Below are 19,307 nucleotides of genomic sequence, written 5' to 3' on the forward strand. Positions count from 1 at the left end.
CAGAAACATGAGAATAAATCTGATTGTTTTCCAGTGAAAATCATGATTTTATGTCGTACCTGTTTTGCTGATGTTGCTTCTCTGGTTTCCTCTCTGTCCCTCAGGGGCCCATGGGACCGAGAGGACCACCTGGGCCCTCAGGATCACCTGTAAGTACCTGCTTTACTCTCAACACACCACCCAAGCTTGGAGTGGCCATAGATGCTGGTTAACGCAGTGTACTCATGCTACGGTCTTATATTTGTAAAAGTGCATGCTGCATTGCATGCACTCTTTATGATCCACCTCAGACAGCTGCACTGACCTTCTTAATACCACAGAGTTTTCAGACTCCAGGGAGGACAGCATATCAAAAGCTGGCAGACATCTTTTAAATGAGACTGTGGGCTTTTTTTCCCGGCACCTTAGAAGACTTTTGTCTCCCAGCTGCAGCCTGCGGGGCTTTTTCCTGTGCCACATCCCAGACAGACTGCTGAACACCTGACAATTTACCTTTCATACTGCCCAGTGGGCTTACAAGCCCCCACCCTCTAGACACACACATGCACACAAACACACCCTTCCTCTTTCCACTACAACCACACGTTAGCGCTTTCAGCCCTTCCTGCCAGCCTGCAGACAGTGTCACCTGCCCCACCTCGGTCCTCCGGTTTAATTACAGTGATGAGCTCAGATTCAGAGACGTTTGTTAACTTAACATGTGATGCACATGCATGGTAGAGTCCTATGAAAGGAGGCATGATTTATTTTTTTTCACTGACAACAGCTCCTTATTTAAAAACTATTTAGTTACTGTTATTTATATCTGTTTAAGACATTTAATGCTTTTGTCATAAAAATTGTGAAAAATGGAAGAAAAAAAAGTGATACCTCAATTTTCAGAAGCCTGACAGAACAACCTTTGAATAGTTTTTGAATAATTTTTGTCATATTTCTGCTTTTTAAAGAATCAACAATTAACAGCAGTTGTGTTTGTGAGTGAAACAGATCTTGCGCTCATCCAATCACCTTTCGCCTCCCTCATCTTCTCAGGGCCCACAAGGTTTCCAAGGTAGCCCAGGAGAGGCTGGAGAGCCTGGACAATCTGTAAGTACCCTGCTGTGAAATGTCCCTTCTCCTGGAAAGGCTCTGCAGGATTTGATATTTTAATATTAGCCTCTGTTATAACCTTCTGTCTGCTTCTTTACCGCCTTTGTAGGCAGGTTGTTTAAGGTTTTTTTTTTCTTTTCTATTTCTTGTTCATGGCTTTCACATCTCTTAAGAAATTGATCTGAATTAAATAAGTTATTCTGAGGCTCCTTGTTGTTCCAAATGTGGAAAAAATGTAATAAGCCTCTAAAGTCAGCATTTGTGTTTGAAAAGTGCAGTTCATCTGACTGTTGCCCACATAAAACAAAGTCAAGGTCAGAGCAAAAAAGTATAGCTTTTTATTAAACTTACAGCATGCTTATGTCACAGTGTCTGTTTGTGAGTGTGAAATACAATGGAGAAAATAATCAGCAACACAACAAACAGGAGAACCCACAGTTTTTTTTTTTATTTCAACTAAAACAGATCTGTGTTCAGACTCCCAAAGCTGATGGAAAGCAGTGCAGTTTCCTGTCTGTGCTGCATTTCTTGACAACTCCTATCTAATTTTTTGTGCCCATCTAGTTGCTACATTTTGATGCCTCAGATGATCTTCAGTGATCCATTAGGTCTCAGATTCTGTGACACAAACATGTCATCCCACTGGGAAAAGTTTGACAGTCTCTTTTCTTTCTGTCCTGGTTTCTTTTAGCAGTGAACAAGTTTGTTTTTCTCCAGTAAGAATACAGTTTTTAGATGTTATTGTTTTCTCTTCTTTTCTTTTATTCTGGAGTCAATCACTACCCCAAGACTACCTAAGCTCATGTTATCCATCTTTTCCCACCCTTCCCGGTCCCCTCAGCAGGTCGGCAGGATGAAGTCTCCCCACTGCTGTGATAATCTGCTCATGTGGAGATCACACAGCCACGACTTCTCTTTTTAAAATGTGCCAGCACATCATTAAGTGTGATTAGAATCAAAAATCAGCTCCAGAAAATAATTGGAGAAGTCACAGCTTTGGCAGTGTGCAGTTCAGCAAATCGGAAATGTTTGTCCTGCTGTTTCCTGTCAGAATATAAAATTATGAATGCATTGCACTTCATTAGCTTGAAAAGATCACGATAACTTATCTGTAATACTAATATAGGGTGCCCTACATAGAGATCAAACGCTGACACACGGTTTGATCTCTAGAATGAGATAAAATAACAAGTAAAAAATGTCAGCAAGGATGGATGAACATGACAGCAATGCAATTACAGAATGACTGTAATTGTTTCAGTCATCCTATAATTTACAGAAATTACAAGAAAGGCAAACAGAATACAAGGCAAGCTAAAGTTTGTTTATTTATGTTACTTTGTCCACATCTTTTCGATTTCCTATTTTTTGTTAATTGTTAAAATTTAACAGTTAATTGAACCATTTCTTATTGTAAAATGCATAAAGAAAAGCTAGAACAATGTCACTGCTAAGGATTTTCTTATACAATGCAAACTTATCAGTTTAAGAGATAGGATTAATTCATGTTTATAAACTAATTGTGATTTAATAAGGTAAATACCCATAAAGGTCAGAACTTAATTAAAGTGACATTTTTTTACCCGTGTCTCAGTTAAATTTTGCTCTTCTGTTTTTATCAGACCTGATTACAGAGACAAAAGGCAGCCACTATTGTCATCACTCATCAGTTAAAAATATATACTGTGTGCTGTTGCCCCCTGCTGGCTATAAATAGGAACTGTGACTCACCTTTGTTTTTTTTTTTCTTGTGCCTCCTACACAAACAGGGCCCCATGGGTCCCCGTGGCCCCTCCGGACCTCCTGGAAAACCCGGAGATGATGTAAGTGAAATTAATTTATTTAAAAATAATAATTATTATTATTATGGTAATAATTTGTATTTTAATAAAGTTTTTATTTTTTTAATATCTTAACTATTTAATTAACTATTTAATATTTATTTGGATGGGTTCATTAAGAACTTGTAAATTACAGTAAAATTGTCATAATAATGAGATCTTAAACAATTAATTTTTCTTGCAAGAAAAATTGTGCAATGTGTCAAAATGTGTGAACTGTACTGGTTTCCCAATTTAATGAGATAGAAATAACAGTTATATTGCATTGTTTAATTGTTATTGCTTTGACACTTTATTTATTTAAATAAACAAAACTGTCATCTTTATGGTATTGAGTGATTCAATATGTTTTTCTAATTAGTTGATTTAATTCTTCTTCCCCGTTTATATGGGTTTTTATTTTTTTATTTTAGTTGGGTTCACTTGTTCAAATGCCTGCTCTATGTAATACCCCCCTTTGTCCACATGATGGCAGTAGACATGACGTTTCACATTTTGTCCACTAGGAGTGCTCATAGCACTCATGTCAGCACTTGCAAAAACAAAACAAACGCATGCAGGAAGACTAAGAATGCATGTTCGTGTGATTTACTTAATATGTTTCTATTTTAGGGTGAACCAGGTAAACCAGGGAAACCAGGTGACCGTGGACCCACCGGACCTCAGGTGAGTCCTTTCAGTCAGCTACTTTTTCTATAAATGTCTGATTGTGCAGGAAGCTCAAAAAAGACATTTTTTAACTTGGGAGATGACACAATGTGCATTGATTATGGTAAACAAAATGAGTTAATGATACATTTAATTTTTTGACACTTTGTTACTGCTAAATCTAAGTCACAACAACTTGAACTAAATAACAGCATTCAACTTGCATATAATTTTACAGAATAAAAAAAGTTTGTTGATTCAGATCTATATCAACACTGTGGTGCTTCCTGCAGATTCTCTAGGTGTAAATTGTAAAACACCTGTCTTATTTACTGATTACAAGATTCAGCACTCACTCTAGGCGAACTAACAGCCTTTCAATAAGATTAGTTATGTCAAAAGGTGGGTACATGTTTTTAGTTTGAGAACAATTTTGTGTCAAAGCACAAGATGAACCAATTGTAACTTGTTAGCATTCTTTGTCTATTTTCTGATTTGTTAAAAGCATAAAAATAATTGAAAATAAAAAGCATGGACTTTGCCTTCATTTCCTTCACTGCAGTGACCTCCTCCAATGTTCTACTTCCTTTTGTTGCACAGGGAGCTCGTGGTTTCCCAGGAACTCCTGGTCTGCCAGGCATCAAGGGACACAGAGTGAGTTTGTCACCTTAAAGATTTTTCTCCCCAAACATGGAGCTAATAATTCTCAGATTATTGACTGTAGCTTCTCTGCATTATCACCTCCTCAGGGTTATCCAGGTCTTGACGGTGCAAAGGGAGAAACTGGTGCTGTTGGTGCGAAGGTGGGAATTTGTTTCCATGTTGGATCTTTGTCAAAGTTGTACTTGTTACACAACATTTGAAAGCCACATTGGCTATTGCATCAGTTGGTCTAACGCTGAGTATCACAGCATCACCATGCTGTTAGGAAAGAAAGAAAATAAATTCTTATTCTTTTCCACTGAATATTTCTGATAAAAATTTTAACATTTCTTTCTTAAAGTAAGACTTTCAAGACTCTTTCATTTCAGAATAACAACAGAAAAAGACATATGTCTCTGGCCAACTTCAATTCAAAATCCAATATCGCTGCGAAAGCTGCACGTCCGCTAGTTTGTATATATCTAGTTTGTATTAAATCTTTCCCATACAACCTGTATTTGTGAACATGTGCCTTCATTGGTTTAATGCATAGAATGAAAACAGTCATTCAAGCTCAAAACTCCTGGTCTCTGTCAGGTACAAGTCAGAGCCAAAGTGTTGATTTGAATCTGATAGATCTGTTTTGATCACTGAATTCTTGTTCAAATTTATACTCATTTTACTGTGTTTTCTAACCATTTGAAAGATCACTGTCTAATTTATTATTAGAAAGAAAGTTCTTTGTCGAATTAAAATAATCTAGAATCTAAATCTACCAAGGTTATTAATATCCTGAGCTAAATGTACATGACTATTAGGACGTGTTGTTATTCTGGTGATGGAGTAGAAAAAAATGAAAAATCCCACTGATTTTCTGACTTTATAGCCAGAACCTTATGTTGAGCTTAACATTTTTTGTTCCAGGCTCACTTTCTTAAAATCCTTGCTAAATGGAGTGCATCATAAGCAACCACTTATCCCTCTGTGTTCTCCACCAGCTTCTGCCAGTTCTCAAAATATCCTCAGCTTCACTTCCTTTTTGAGTGGTTTATATTTAAATGCAAAGATGAAAGTGCTTTAATGGCTCAGCTGTTTGGTTTTATGTTAACAATATAGATAATTCAGATGATATTAACCTTGTAAGTAGCTGATGTCCTGCACATATGTTGCACTTGAACCACAGCTTGAGAACTATAGTTATCGGGTAAACATACACTAAGGTGTTTTATAAAGTGCTGAGACATTAAACTTCTAATTTTTCCTACCTAAGGTAGTCAACAGATGACAACTAGAAATAAAAAAAAAACATTTTGTTGAGTTTTATGAAATTGTCTTGCCATATTAAGAACTAAATCTTTCTTTTTTTAGGGTGAGGCCGGTGCTCCCGGTGAGAGCGGCGCTCCTGGACCCATGGTGTGTGTTTATTGGCCATACAAAAGCAGCACATAAAAAAAAAAAATCACTTATTCACAGTTAATAAGAATAGTGTCTTATTTCTTTTTTTTTCTTTTTTCTTGCATAGGGACCTCGTGGTTTGCCTGGGGAGAGAGGACGTCCCGGATCCACTGGAGCTGCTGTAGGTGCAACTTTCTTCACTAAAAGCCCGCTCTGGATTTGGATTTGACACGTTGTTTTTTTGTCTTTGTTTGATCAATGAATTAAGACTGGTGAAGTGAAAATTATATACTGGAGCTTTGCTGTAACTTAGTGTGTTCTGGGCTCAGGGTGCACGTGGAAACGATGGCTTGCCTGGTCCTGCTGGTCCTCCAGTAAGTATCATTTTAAATATATTTTAACCAACTTAAAATATTTGTATTTAATAAGGAATAAGTTCAGTTTACTGTGTGAAATTTGTGTTTTTACCCCCACTTTGCTAGCTGAGAGTCTGGACTCTAACAGCTGCATGTGTCACCTGTTTTTCCTCTTGTTTTAGGGCCCTGTTGGTCCAGCTGGAGCTCCAGGCTTCCCCGGATCTCCTGGTACAAAGGTAGGCAACAAAATTACCAAATCCGGCACCAACTCAGTTCTTAACAGTTATTTTCACTAAGTTGTTGTTTAGTTTAGTTGTTTCTTTTTTCCTGTATTTTCAAATTATTTACTGCTAATTGTTTTCTGAAAGAAACATATTAACATATTTTTAATAACAAGAACAAGTTTTCTGAAAGATTCATGTATTGACTTTAGGGAACATTTTCTGAGAAATATATTGAGATTTTGAGACAGGAACAGGAGAGCTTTGCTCTGCCTCCATTTGGGTTGTAAAATAAATAAGATTTTTTTTTTTTAGTTTCCATCTTTATCTTTTGATCCCAGCACTGTATTTTTTATGTCTTTTCTCTCTATGGTTTATTCTTACATGATGGCAGAGAGACTCGACTCTCTTTTGTTTGGAAAGTCTTCTAGGAATTGTAAATAGAGGGTCTCTTTTCAAAATGTAACAGCTTCCCCTGAATTTGCCATAGCAAAGACTGGAGAGAAGTGTTTTTTATTATGTTTTATTGTGTTATGCATTTTGATGACACAAAATACTTAAAAACACATGATGTATTTTGCTTGCAGTGGATTGTGAGAAACTCTATGTGAGTTTTTGTTACTAGTCTAATGTCCCCTGATGGAAAACTGTTAAAAATATCATATTTTGTGCTTCTGCGTTTCTTTGAGGAGGAGTGTTTTTGAGACCTGCTTTTTCTCTCTTTAGCATTTATTTATTACAATCTCATCTTACTGTTTCTTTTTTGCTCCTTTGAACCTTATGAGAAAAGCTTTGAACTGACTCCAACAGAGAAAAAAAGTTGGCTGCAGCACAGCTGAATAAACTGAACTCCTGAAAAGAAAAAAAGTGACAGTTTTATTTAGCTTTCTTTATTTATAGCTGACTCTCTTAAAGAGTAAATTTTTATTATTTGCTTAAAGAAAACATGGCATGACAGTATTTTGTGTAGTGCTCTCTACCTCATTTTTGTGTCAGTAAAAATGTGGACAATAGAAATAACTTTGTCAAGGTGAAAAGAAACCTGCCTGTTCAATCCAAATAGTTTTGCACAGAAGTGTTTATGTCACAGCAACATTTGTTGCTATTATTTTCATTTTACTACTAAAGGAATTCCATTCACCACCTTGAGGCTGCATACCAGCAGTAAAATGTTGGCCCTGTCTCCATAGAAAGAGAGTTCCCAGATTAACTCTTTGGAATAGAGGCCCAGGTTTTTTCAGTGCTGAATCAAAACATCTGCTATATATTATTTACTTGGGTTGGTTGAACAAACTACAGAGAGGCCTAGAAAAGTATAAATATTAGGTGTTTTGTCCATTTTAATAATATTTTAGCAATAAACTGCAATGGATTAAACTAAGCTATGTAACCTGCTATGACACAGAGATTTTTATATTAATGTTCTGATCCATAGTGATGTGAAAAACTAAGTACACCCCATGATTTAATAGTTGGGATCTTTAGACTTTGTTAGTTTCTTTCATTTCTGTGGAGAAATCTAATCTCATGAGAGAATAATTTAGTAAACAGCAAAATTAATCATCTTACTAAATGACCACTCCTCCTCCTCTCTCTGTGGCTGAAGGATGATCCCAAATCATAAACACTCCACCATACCTGACAGTAGTCATTGGGTGACTGTGCAGAATTTCTCCATTCACAGCAAGTGCATTTTGACCAAACATCATTACTTTTGTCTTACAACCTAACATTTCATAGTTCAGTCAAATTGAAGTTTGCAATAATAGAAAATTCTTTCTCCTGGCAATCCCTCCAAACAAACCATACATGTCCTCAGTTTTTGTAATTTTACCGTCATAAACCTTGATATTTGACTTTAGTGAAGAGTGTGAGATGTTCTTAGTTTTTTTCTCCTTTTTTGCTAATTCTATGAGCGTGAATTAGCTCCTTACAACTGTTCGTTTTGCACATATGAATAATCTTTCTCTCTGTAGTATTAAAGTCTTAATTTTGTTATGTATTCCCAAAAGTTCCCATTTTTTCCACATCAATGGGCAACAATTGTCAACAAAATAAAATGATGAATGGTAAGGCAGTTACAAAAAAAGAAGAGGTGCCAGATGACTGGACAAGTACAGCAGAGGTTGTGAGGCAAAGTTGTTTGATTTGGATAGATCAGGAATGTATATGGAAGTATTTTTTATTCAGTTTCCTTCCACAATTTCTTAACAAATATTGAAAATCCAATATTATAGAAACACACATTCAGTTTTGTGTTATTATTTTTAACATAATGTAATCACATCCTGTTGATTTTGTCACGTTTGCTGAAAAATGTTTGTCCAAGGAACTATTGCATTTCATCATTTCACAGGGTTTGTATGGCAAGCTGGACACAAAGAAAGGAGAAAGGGAATTATTTTAATTGGATAAATAGTAACATTAGGTTCAAACTGAGATACTTGTGAATGAAAATAGGAACGTGCTAATTAGTGAAAGAAGTGGGCTGAGAATAAGAGAGGAGTACACTGAGGAGCTAAATAATAAAAAAGAGAGTAAAGAGGACAGATGGAGGAAGGTTAGAGATTCAAAAAGTTTAGAGATTTAGTCTGGAGGAAGTGTGGGCAAACATGAAGAGGATGAAGAGATTATGGAGATGTGTTGGAGGAGGGCTGTGATCTTTTTAAACAGATGGTTTAACACAATCCTGGATGGTGAGAAGATGCTAACAGGGAACATATATCCAATTTTAGAAGAACAAAAGAGGACTGAGCTTGATGAGTTTTGTCTTTGTGGATCTAGAGAAAGCACATGCTGCACCATGAACAAATATTTTTCTCATTATAGATAAGGTCTGTTTGTGAAACAGCAGTTTCAGATACTGAGATGATGATTGGACTGAGGGACAAAAGTAATCCAAACCATGACCCTGCGTGAAAACATGCTAGTTTTTGTTTGGTTAGCCAAATATTCTGAAGAAATCTTAGATGGGTACTAGAGACTGTTCCAATTTTAACATCTGTAGAAGAAATATCTAGATCAGAGATCGGTAGCAAAGTGCGCGATCCATAAAGGCAGATCTATTAGGTCTCATTGTAAGCCTTGTGCTTTGAGCGATGTCATGCTTTATTATTTATTTTACATTATATTTAGAATTTCTAATTTCACTTTCTGAACCATTTAAAAGAAGATTTTATGCAGTTTGTCAGTTTCAGTTTATTTATTTTATATCAGCTGTTATAGATCTAATTGCCGTGACTGTACAAAGTAAAGTTGTGTTGTTTTTGCATGTTTGACCAAGCTTGTGAAGCTATAAGTGTATTTAAGTGTGCTCTACTGGGATAGAGTTATCAAATAAATTTGTAATTCAGCAAATTTATATCTGTATTTAAAAAAAGAAATGCATCAAGTCAATTCAGCTGCTTTTCTGTATCGTCTTGTATCGGCCGGTACTAAGCCTCAGATATCAGTATCGGTATCTGAAGTGAAGAATGTGGATCGGTGCATTCATAGCGGGCACAAACAGTGGTACTGCATTAGGAATGAGGTGATCCATGATGAAGATGCAGGACCTAAAAAACGACAGTGAGAAGGTGGTTAGGTATGCTAGGAGTGATGCTTTTGTGGTGGTGATGCAAAAAGGGATCAGCTGTGTGTAACATTTTGCTTGCATTGGTGATGGGAAGGGAGACTGATGAGGTTGCACAACTCTGCTTATTCTTTGGGTAGAATGTATGGAGACGGCATTATGGTCTATGATGAGGGTAGGGATCAAACTGAAGAGAGCCTGGAGAGGTGAAAAGATGTTCTGGAGAGAATAGGAATCATTAGAAGCAGCAGCACTATCCACTGTTCTGTGCTTTGTGCTTCAGCTCTATTCGCAGACCAGAGGACAGATCAGAGGCTTTAATAACAAATTAGCTTAGTCAGATATTATTTGAAACTGCTTGAAGAAGAGGAAGATTAGGATTAGGGTGTTTGATAAGTATGAATTTAATTAAAGCAAGCTGTGAGAGTCTTTCTAATTAGATGTACTGATAACAGCTGATGAGATCACCTGATACACTGATGCATGGACTGAGTTTCACTTTTTGGTTTGCAAGAACAAGCAGTTTCTGGTAGCCACACATTGCTGTGACTAGGGTCTCTCCAAAATCATTTTGTTCTTTCTGTTGCCATTTGAAAAAAAGATGAGACTGAGGCCATATTGCTACTCTCAGTAGCGCTTTCAGATATGGGCGACATGGGCAACTTCCCAGGGCAGCATCTTGTGGGGCAGCGGCATGAGCCGCTATTTTTGTGTGTCGCAAAATTGCGGTAATTTTCTATTATTTCTGATGGCCACAAAGGTGGTTCGCCCAGGGCGCCAAATGGGCTGGGACCGCCTCTGGCTACTCTTCTTTGAAAGACAGTCGCACAAGATGAAGTTGTGTGAATGCTGTTGTACTACACCAAGCAAACACAGTCCTGCAGATGCAGAACCAGTTTCATATATATATATATATATATATATATATATATATATATATATATATATATATATATATATATATATATATATATATATATATATATATATATATATATATAAAAAAAAAAAATTCCCCTCTCACCCTCCGTGGGTGGTCTCTTTCATCCTCTGAGCTCGGGTCCTCTACCAGAGGCCTGGGAGCTTGAGGGTTCTGCGCAGTATCTTGGCTGTGCCTAGAACTGCACATTTCTGGACTGAGATGTCTGATGTTGTTCCTGGGATCTGTTTGAGCCACTGCTCCAGTTTGGGGGTGACTGCCCCGAGGGCCCCGATGACCACAGGCACCACTGTGGTCTTCACCTTCCAGGCCTTCTCCAGTTCCTCTCTGAGGCCCTGGTATTTCTCCAGTTTCTCATGCTCCTTTTTCCTGATGTTGTGGTCACTTGGTATTGCTACATCCACCACAACGGCTTTCCTCTGTTCTTTATCCACCACCACAATGTCCGGTTGGTTCGCCATTACCATCTTGTCTGTCTGGATCTGGAAGTCCCACAGGATCTTAGCTCGGTCATTCTCCACCACCTTTGGGGGTGTCCCCCATTTTGACCTCGGGGCTTCCAGTCCATATTCTGCACAGATGTTCCTGTACACTATGCCCGCCACTTGGTTATGTCGTTCCATGTACGCTTTCCCTGCCAGCATCTTGCACCCTGCTGTTATGTGCTGGACTGTCTCAGAGGCCTCCTTGCACAACCTACACCTTGGGTCTTGTCTGGTGTGGTAGATCTGAGCCTCTATTATATATATATATATATATATATATATATATATATATATATATATATATATATATATATATATATATATATATATATATATATATTTCCACAGCTCTTTAAAAAACTGAAAGATCTATCCTGCTAAATGGAGAGTGAGCTGTGGGATTTAATCCTGAGCTCACTTCCAAATCGATAAATCCTGAAATGAGCTTAAAAATGATCATAAACACTTTTAAACACACGTTTGATATATTAGGGCCAATAACTAATCATGATTGTACTTTTTTTCTTTTCTTTAATTAAACTTTTAGAACAGATGATTCAACAGATAGACCTGTCTGCTTTTTTAATAACTAATAACAATGAATGCCTGGTTTTCTGGTACATTTCAGAAATATTTTTTGTACCTTTGAAAGTTTATCAAAGTTCTGTAAAATTAAGATGATCAATTGCATGCGGTCAACACAAATTAATAAATGATTGCCCTTTTGTCTGTGTTGTATTAGGGTGAAGCTGGTCCTACTGGCGCTCGTGGTCCCGAAGGAGCCCAGGGGCCCCGTGGAGAGTCAGGCACTCCTGGATCACCTGGACCCTCTGGTGCTTCTGTAAGTGATTCCATAAACAAAAATTTGAAAATAAAAATATGCGATAAACCATATTATTAATTCAATAAACCCTGACTCCAGTCAGTTCAAGACACATTTAATTATGAAGATGATTTATTTTAGCATATTTACTTGTTTTGTCTCTTTTTCCTGCAGGGTAACCCTGGCACTGATGGTATCCCTGGAGCTAAAGGTTCAGCAGTAAGTTGTTTTTTTGTTTGTTTGTTTGTTTCTGTTGTTTTTGATCAGTCAGCCAGTCGACTTCACTTCCTTTTCTCTTTCTCTCTGTAGGGTGCTCCAGGTATCGCAGGTGCTCCTGGTTTTCCTGGACCTCGTGGGCCTCCTGGACCTCAGGGAGCAACTGGACCTCTTGGGCCAAAAGGAACATCTGTACATACATTATGACTCTATATACTTTATTGGAACTCTGTTGTTTAGAAACTACCTGGGGTCTAATTTGGTTTACAGTACAGAAATTATGTTTGCTGCTAATTTCTCTTTCAGAATGATTAATCTGGAAAATGTCGTCCCTTCTTATTACTTCTCTTTATGTCCTCTCTGGATCTAGGGAGATCCAGGAATCCCCGGATTCAAGGGGGAAGCGGGACCAAAGGGAGAAATTGTGAGTTTTGTTTTCATTTTACTCATTTTGATTGTCAATTTTTTTTGTTTTGTTTTAAAGCAAATAAGAAATGTTATGTTCCTTCAGACAAGGCTTTTAATATTTAATCTTTTTTCTCTCACTCCAATTTGATGGTGGTTTTTCTGTACAAATTGAATTTGTTGACAGGGACCAGCTGGACCTCAGGGAGCCCCTGGCCCTCAAGGAGAAGAAGGCAAGAGAGGACCCAGAGGTGAGCCTGGTTCTGCTGGACCTCTTGGACCTCCAGGAGAAAGAGTAAGTATCAAAAATCTAATTAAACTGGTTACTTTGAAGAAAATACAACAAGTTCAATTAATACTTAACCTTTTGTTCATAATGCATGCCATGGTTACATCATGATAATGACATAGTTTCAGGGTTTTTTTTTTTAAACTGATAAAACCGTTTTAAACCTTTATGAGCTTGTTGTTTCTGTTAAATACATATTTTATTTGTGATAAAACCATAACTCTGATTTTTTTGGTTTTCTTCCTAGGGAGCTCCTGGTAACCGTGGTTTCCCTGGTCAGGATGGTCTGGCTGGTCACAAGGTGAGCTATGGTTACAGAATAATATGTAACGAACATGATTCTCAACCTCAAAACTGACAGTGAGAAGACATAAAGTACACAGTTTGAAAAGAATCATTTCTATTTGACAGATATCATTTCACCTCAAGCAATATTTGATCTTCCATTTGCTGACTGGTCCCAGTTGATCTCAATCTGCAAAGTTGACAACTGGGAAATAATTTGTTAATTATTGTCTATCATACCCCGAGAGTCAGCGACATTTTTGTCATTTTTTTTTATTGTTCCCTAGAGAGCATCAATTGAAAATGCTTTATAAACAAATTAATATTTTACTACTATTAATAATACTATTTGTTGTAGTAGTAGAAGTAGTAAAGTTTCAAGTCCCGGATGAAATTTCTAAAATATAATTTTTCAATTCTTCATAATTCTTAAATCAAGTTAAGTTGAATAAAGCAGCGTATAACTAATTAAATTACAAGGTCGATGACATGTGTAACGAGTCTGCTGACACCTCAGAGTTCGCTGATCTCAAATCAGTTTTTCACTCCTGAGTTAAAATAAAAATGAAGGAAAATATTCCTCCCCCGTTTCATTTGGATTTCACTCTGATTTTCACCACCATTTAATGTAATTCTGCTTTGTGGCCACCAGATGGAAGCGTAGTTCACTTCCCCATCATGCCTATATATGACCTACATATGCCATATCACTTAGGCCAATGTCTCATTTAACATTATCTTCTCATAGACAGTTTCATTTAAAATAAAATGAATCTATCATAATTTAAGTTATTGATTCAGCAGATCAATAAAGAACTGCTGCTCACTCTTAACAGGAAAACTTATTTCCTTAGAAGTAGAAAGAAAGTTGTGCCACCCACCAATTTGGGCCTAACTGAATGGTTTTCTTTTTTTTCTTTCTTTTTTTATAGGGAGCCCCAGGTGAGCGCGGACCCCCTGGGGCCAGCGGTGCCAAAGGAGCCACTGGTGACCCTGGCCGTCCTGGAGAGCCTGGTCTTCCTGGTGCAAGGGTAAATTACGCTCACAGTGTTCTGTCAGTTCGCACTTCACAAATCCCCCTGGTTAAATCCTAATTAAGTCTTATTTATAGTTCATCACCTAAACATCTAGTTTACAACATGACCTACTTTTCATTCATTCATCATTTTAAATGAAATAAAGCCTTTAAAAATATGTAGAGCATGACATCATTCAGTCGTTGGCCAACCTATTATTTCATTTAATAGTATTTGCAGCCATGCTCCTGCAGCTTATTTACATCAGTTTAATTATTTTCTTCTCTTCTCACTGACAAATAAAAATATCAGTAAAGCTGCTCTCATCCACATTCACGCAGCTTCAGTGGGAAAAAAAATTATTTTGCATAATTTAAACACATCTGCGCTGTTGTTTTGGTTGTGCTTGTTAAAACAGAACACGAAAATCTACTGCTGTTCTCACTCCCTTCCTGCAGCAGGCTCCACTGTGGAAAAAAGTGAAGTTGGATTAAAGTTTGGCCTAAAAGTCTCTGAAAAAGCCAACATATTCCTAACACTTAGAGCTGCAGCAGGAAGTGTGTGCAGCAGAAGAAGCAGCCATATGTACAAACTTTACTATCTTAGCATTTAAGTTGATGTCATATTAAATAAATAACAGTAAATACTTGGTTACTTTCAATTAGGAGATAAATAAAAGACAGTAACATGCTATGAAATACAATCCATTAAGCAGGTGCAATTAAAGTCACAAACAGACTTAATGCAAAGTTTTGGTAAGGATTTCATGTGTTTGTCTTGACTCTTCTTAAATTCTTTCTCTCAGCTTTTTTTATTTGCTCTTTTGGATTGTAGCTTTCAGATTTAAAACTAAATCACTGTACACCAGGTGCTGCTTTTACAGCAGGTAGACAGGACATATAAATCAAGCTTGTTCCTCAAAGCTTGATCAAAATGAGTAATTTTAATTCTCACTTGCACAGCACTTTTTCTAGCTCCTGCAGTGATTAAATCGCTTCACACTTACATAAACACACAGTGTTGTAGTTGCCTTCCTTTGCTCTCATTCACATGTCTTCCTTAATTGTTGAACTGCTGCTTTCTGCATAAATTACCTGTCTCATGTGTAAATGCTGTTCTCCATAGGGATTTGTTTTTTCCTACCAGCCGTGTTTTGTGTGTGTTTTAATAGAGTTGTCTCTTCGTTCATGTGTTTTGTTTTGTTTTGTTTTTTGTTCTCGATCTGTGACAGGGTCTGACTGGTCGTCCTGGTGATGCTGGACCTCAGGGCAAAGTTGGGCCTTCTGTAAGTGCAATCGTTTGTGTAACAGATGTATGAATGCATTTCAAGTATTTAATTTTTTTATTATTATTATTATTGTTAGCTCGATGGAATTATTAGTTGTAATAATGACTTAAACAAAACCTTGACGTGCTTTAAATCTAAGATTTAACAGAAAAGACAATTATATTATTAATTGTGAATGAACTCTATGTGCTCCTATTTATGACACTATTGTTCTATTTCATCATTTATTACTTTATTTCTCTTTTAGGTAAGACATTTTGTAAGGCAAATATATACAGAAATCTTCAAATCTTGAAATGAAATTTAATTTATCTGTACACAATTTTCCAAAAACTTCCAATATATTTTCAATTATTTCGATTCTAAACACTGTTTGGACCAACTCAGAATAAATTGTTGGCAGATATTTTTATATTAAGACATAAAAACACATTTGCTTACAAAATGATCCCTTTTATGTGTTTCCATTTTGCAACCAAACACAGTAAGGCATGAAACGATGCAAGCTGAAATTACAAAAGGCTAAAATGACCAGAACAAAGAAGGAATCGCAACAAATAACAGTTTTTCCCCAATAATAAGCTTCTTTAAAGTCGTAGCAGTCTTCTGTAAACTCATATTGTCCAAATTAAATGAGAGGTGGTGAACATTTCCACCTACGTACTTTAATGTCATTTAGCCCCATAGAAGCTGCAAACAGTTGCAAGGTTTTGTCTCTAATAAAAGGACTACATCATCCTCTAAACAATAAAAGAAAATGTAATGTGTTTACATTTTTCATTTTTTCTAAGCAAAAAAATAACAATCCGTCAGCCCATGCATGTGTGTGTGTGTTTAATATCTCATATAAAACAGCCAGGGAGGGACTTGTAACTCAATAATAACTGTACGAAATGTGCACAACCATTATTCATCTGCTTCAATGTGATTATTGCCACAGCTTTTACATGAAAACTCACTAACAAATCATTCTGACTCCGCTCAGACATTTTCTGTCTTCATTTTGATATTTTCCCTCAACATTGGTTTCATGTCACTGCATCCTTAGCTTTTCTGTCACATCTAAAACATTTCAATCTTCATCCGCTGTTTGTGATTTTGATTTGATTTGAATTTGCCAGGGAGCTCCAGGTGAGGACGGACGTCCAGGACCCCCCGGCCCTCAGGGAGCCAGAGGACAGCCTGGTGTCATGGGGTTCCCTGGACCCAAAGGAGCAACTGTAAGTATTACAAGCAAAGTTAAATGTGTCCTCCATGCGACAAGATGATTTATCTGGTCATTATGTCTATTTGGACATAGTGCAAATGATAGATGACTTCCTGAAAATATATTCATGAAACAAAATCATACAGTAGACTGGATTAGCACCATCTGACTTGCTCTGCTGCACCAACATATGCAGCTTCTCCTCTCTATAAATAGGTGCAGCACCGAGCTCGGCCGCAGTGGCATATTGACTGACAGGTGCTTCTTATTTTTACTGTTAACAGGGTGAATCTGGCAAATCTGGTGAGAAAGGACTGGCTGGAGCTCCTGGTCTGAGAGTAAGTTGATGTTTTCTGTGTTTATTCATATGCAAAAATGTATTTCTGAGGATTTTAAGAAAGAAATCATATTGCTAGTGCCTTGTAGTGTCTGCTATAAAATATCTTTCACAAAGATCAGTATGAAGTATTGATTAATTGTGGAAAGCAACTATTTTTAGATTATTTTCATTTCAAAGCTCAGCATTTTGCACATCTTCTATTGTAGGAGTGAATTGCATTGCAGTTCTATTAAACTCTGACTCTGACTCGGCTGGAGAATTGTGTTAAAAAAGCTCAGTTATACCTCTGAGATGTCTGTCAGCTAATAGCATCACCTTTGGCTTTGGCTAAACTCATGATACCTATCTTTTCACTCTCTTCAGGGTCTGCCCGGAAAAGATGGAGAAACGGGCGCGGCTGGACCCCCTGGCCCTGCTGTACGTATCTTCATCTCCCCACCCGACTCTGTTCAGCTTCTACACTGATGCTATCTCTTCTTTTTCTAAGTCTACACTTAGAAACATCATTCAGTACCTCAATTTCCCCAGACTATGTCTACAATAGCTCTGTCTGGAACAAAAAAAAAAAAAGTCCTTGACACTTATGTCTGAGTATTATGGGATGGCAACAGTGACTCACAGACCATCAGCCAACATGGAATGTTTTTTTTTCAAGGCATTAATGTATATTTCACATAAAAGAATGAGAATTAGAACATTTATGGCATCATTGAAACATGTTTTTGATATTTTTTCATCATCATAAAGTCTACATTAACTGCATTAATTGATTGTGTGTTTAGGGCCCCGCTGGGGAGAGAGGAGAGCAAGGACAGCCTGGTCCCTCTGGTTTCCAGGTACGTCTATATTTGATTTATACTTAAATTCATTTATTCAGCTTTTTGAATTGTACAGGTTCCATAGTTAATTTACTGGATTCAGGAGTTCATCTACCAACCATTTCTTCTTCTTTTCTGTGTGCAGGGTCTTCCAGGACCTCCTGGCCCTCCCGGTGAGGGAGGCAAACCGGGAGACCAGGTTGGTACAATTTTTTTGGGTACAGCTGAAAGGTCACAACTTGCCCAGTAACACAGGAAAAGAATCTTTGTATGGAATTTGCAGAAATGTTCCTACATCTTCCTGCAGGTATATACTGGTTTACAGTGTAAACCAGTATAAGTGACACCACAGAATTTACTCTAAATAATAACGTGTGTTATGGTTTACAGAAATAAATGAATCAGTGAACATATTTATTTTTCTCTAGAGCTATGTTTTAAAAAAAAGTTCAAACTGTGTCTTTTTCCAAACTCCTGCTGCAGCTAGCTGTGCTACATTGCAACGCTGGCTTGTGTATAAACAAAAAGTGGAGATTTAGTTTTAGCCATCACTTCATCAAGTGTTTTACAAAGTATGTTAGAATTTACATCCAAGAAAAATTTACTTTTGCTGCAGCTTAGTATTTCAACAGGAGAGTTTTTTTTTGCTCTATAAAGTTTCTTTTGCCTCCAACGTAGGTGGCTGCTCCCTCTTACTTTTCATGCTAATTATAGTGCCAAGAGAAACAGCAGCAGTTTTCAGTCAGAAGCTTAAACACAGTTCATCTGTATCCGATAATGCAGCTGCTCTAACTTTAACCAAGTTCTGTCTAAAAAGGTTTGACGCCATAAGCAAAAAAAATAGAAATAGAAATAGAAATGGCCTATATTTTTTAAAAAGTTATCAAGTACCTCCTGTTAATATGAGTCAGAGAGCATTTATATAACAGCAATATATTTCTACACTCAATAGTTGCACTGTTGACACTCAAACATCCTGATCTTCTGCTCTTTACTGTCTGCTTGTCTCTTTAGGGCGTTCCAGGAGAAGCTGGAGCTGCTGGTGCCACTGGACCCAGAGTAAGTCCCTGCAATTTCACTTAAACTGGTCGGGCAAGTGGTTGCCACAAAGGGTTAAAGAGATGTGTCATTAAAAGGTTAAAATTTCTGATATCTGATTTTTGACAACGTTTTACCTGCCGATTCTTAGTTGGGCCAATTTCAACGCAAAAAGACACAAGAACAGCATCGAAAAGCCTTTGGTTGTCATTAGTGATATCACAAGCAGAGGCAATGTTATGTCTTTTGTGTGTGAGAGATAAAGCACAGTAAAACGGGATATTTCAAAGTAAGACTTGCAGGGTTTTAAGTTGTCCTTAGATTATTTATATTAGCCTGATTAGAGTGGTTAACATTTCTTGGTGAAATTCATCTTTGCTTTAGCTCTCAGATT

General features: G+C 37.1%; 1 protein-coding gene across 2 annotated transcripts in view; it reads left to right on the forward strand.

The window, feature by feature from the left end:
* The window catches only part of col2a1b (collagen, type II, alpha 1b), a 51,324-nt gene that overhangs the window by 12,205 nt on the left and 19,812 nt on the right, over positions 1–19,307 (forward strand). For both annotated transcript variants that reach the window (XM_015004950.2, XM_015004965.2), the window contains 24 exons: positions 105–149; positions 1,033–1,086; positions 2,859–2,912; positions 3,543–3,596; positions 4,179–4,232; positions 4,328–4,381; positions 5,589–5,633; positions 5,743–5,796; positions 5,945–5,989; positions 6,154–6,207; positions 11,931–12,029; positions 12,186–12,230; positions 12,321–12,419; positions 12,598–12,651; positions 12,820–12,927; positions 13,169–13,222; positions 14,139–14,237; positions 15,454–15,507; positions 16,632–16,730; positions 17,002–17,055; positions 17,421–17,474; positions 17,840–17,893; positions 18,021–18,074; positions 18,890–18,934. In XM_015004950.2, the coding sequence (XP_014860436.2) occupies positions 105–149; positions 1,033–1,086; positions 2,859–2,912; positions 3,543–3,596; positions 4,179–4,232; positions 4,328–4,381; positions 5,589–5,633; positions 5,743–5,796; positions 5,945–5,989; positions 6,154–6,207; positions 11,931–12,029; positions 12,186–12,230; positions 12,321–12,419; positions 12,598–12,651; positions 12,820–12,927; positions 13,169–13,222; positions 14,139–14,237; positions 15,454–15,507; positions 16,632–16,730; positions 17,002–17,055; positions 17,421–17,474; positions 17,840–17,893; positions 18,021–18,074; positions 18,890–18,934 (1,485 nt within the window). The remainder of the gene's footprint in view (positions 1–104; positions 150–1,032; positions 1,087–2,858; positions 2,913–3,542; positions 3,597–4,178; positions 4,233–4,327; positions 4,382–5,588; positions 5,634–5,742; positions 5,797–5,944; positions 5,990–6,153; positions 6,208–11,930; positions 12,030–12,185; positions 12,231–12,320; positions 12,420–12,597; positions 12,652–12,819; positions 12,928–13,168; positions 13,223–14,138; positions 14,238–15,453; positions 15,508–16,631; positions 16,731–17,001; positions 17,056–17,420; positions 17,475–17,839; positions 17,894–18,020; positions 18,075–18,889; positions 18,935–19,307) is intronic.

The sequence above is a fragment of the Poecilia mexicana genome, unplaced genomic scaffold, assembly GCF_051168715.1.
Source record: "Poecilia mexicana isolate PSO_F unplaced genomic scaffold, ASM5116871v1 scaffold_5, whole genome shotgun sequence".
Taxonomy (NCBI): domain Eukaryota; kingdom Metazoa; phylum Chordata; class Actinopteri; order Cyprinodontiformes; family Poeciliidae; genus Poecilia; species Poecilia mexicana.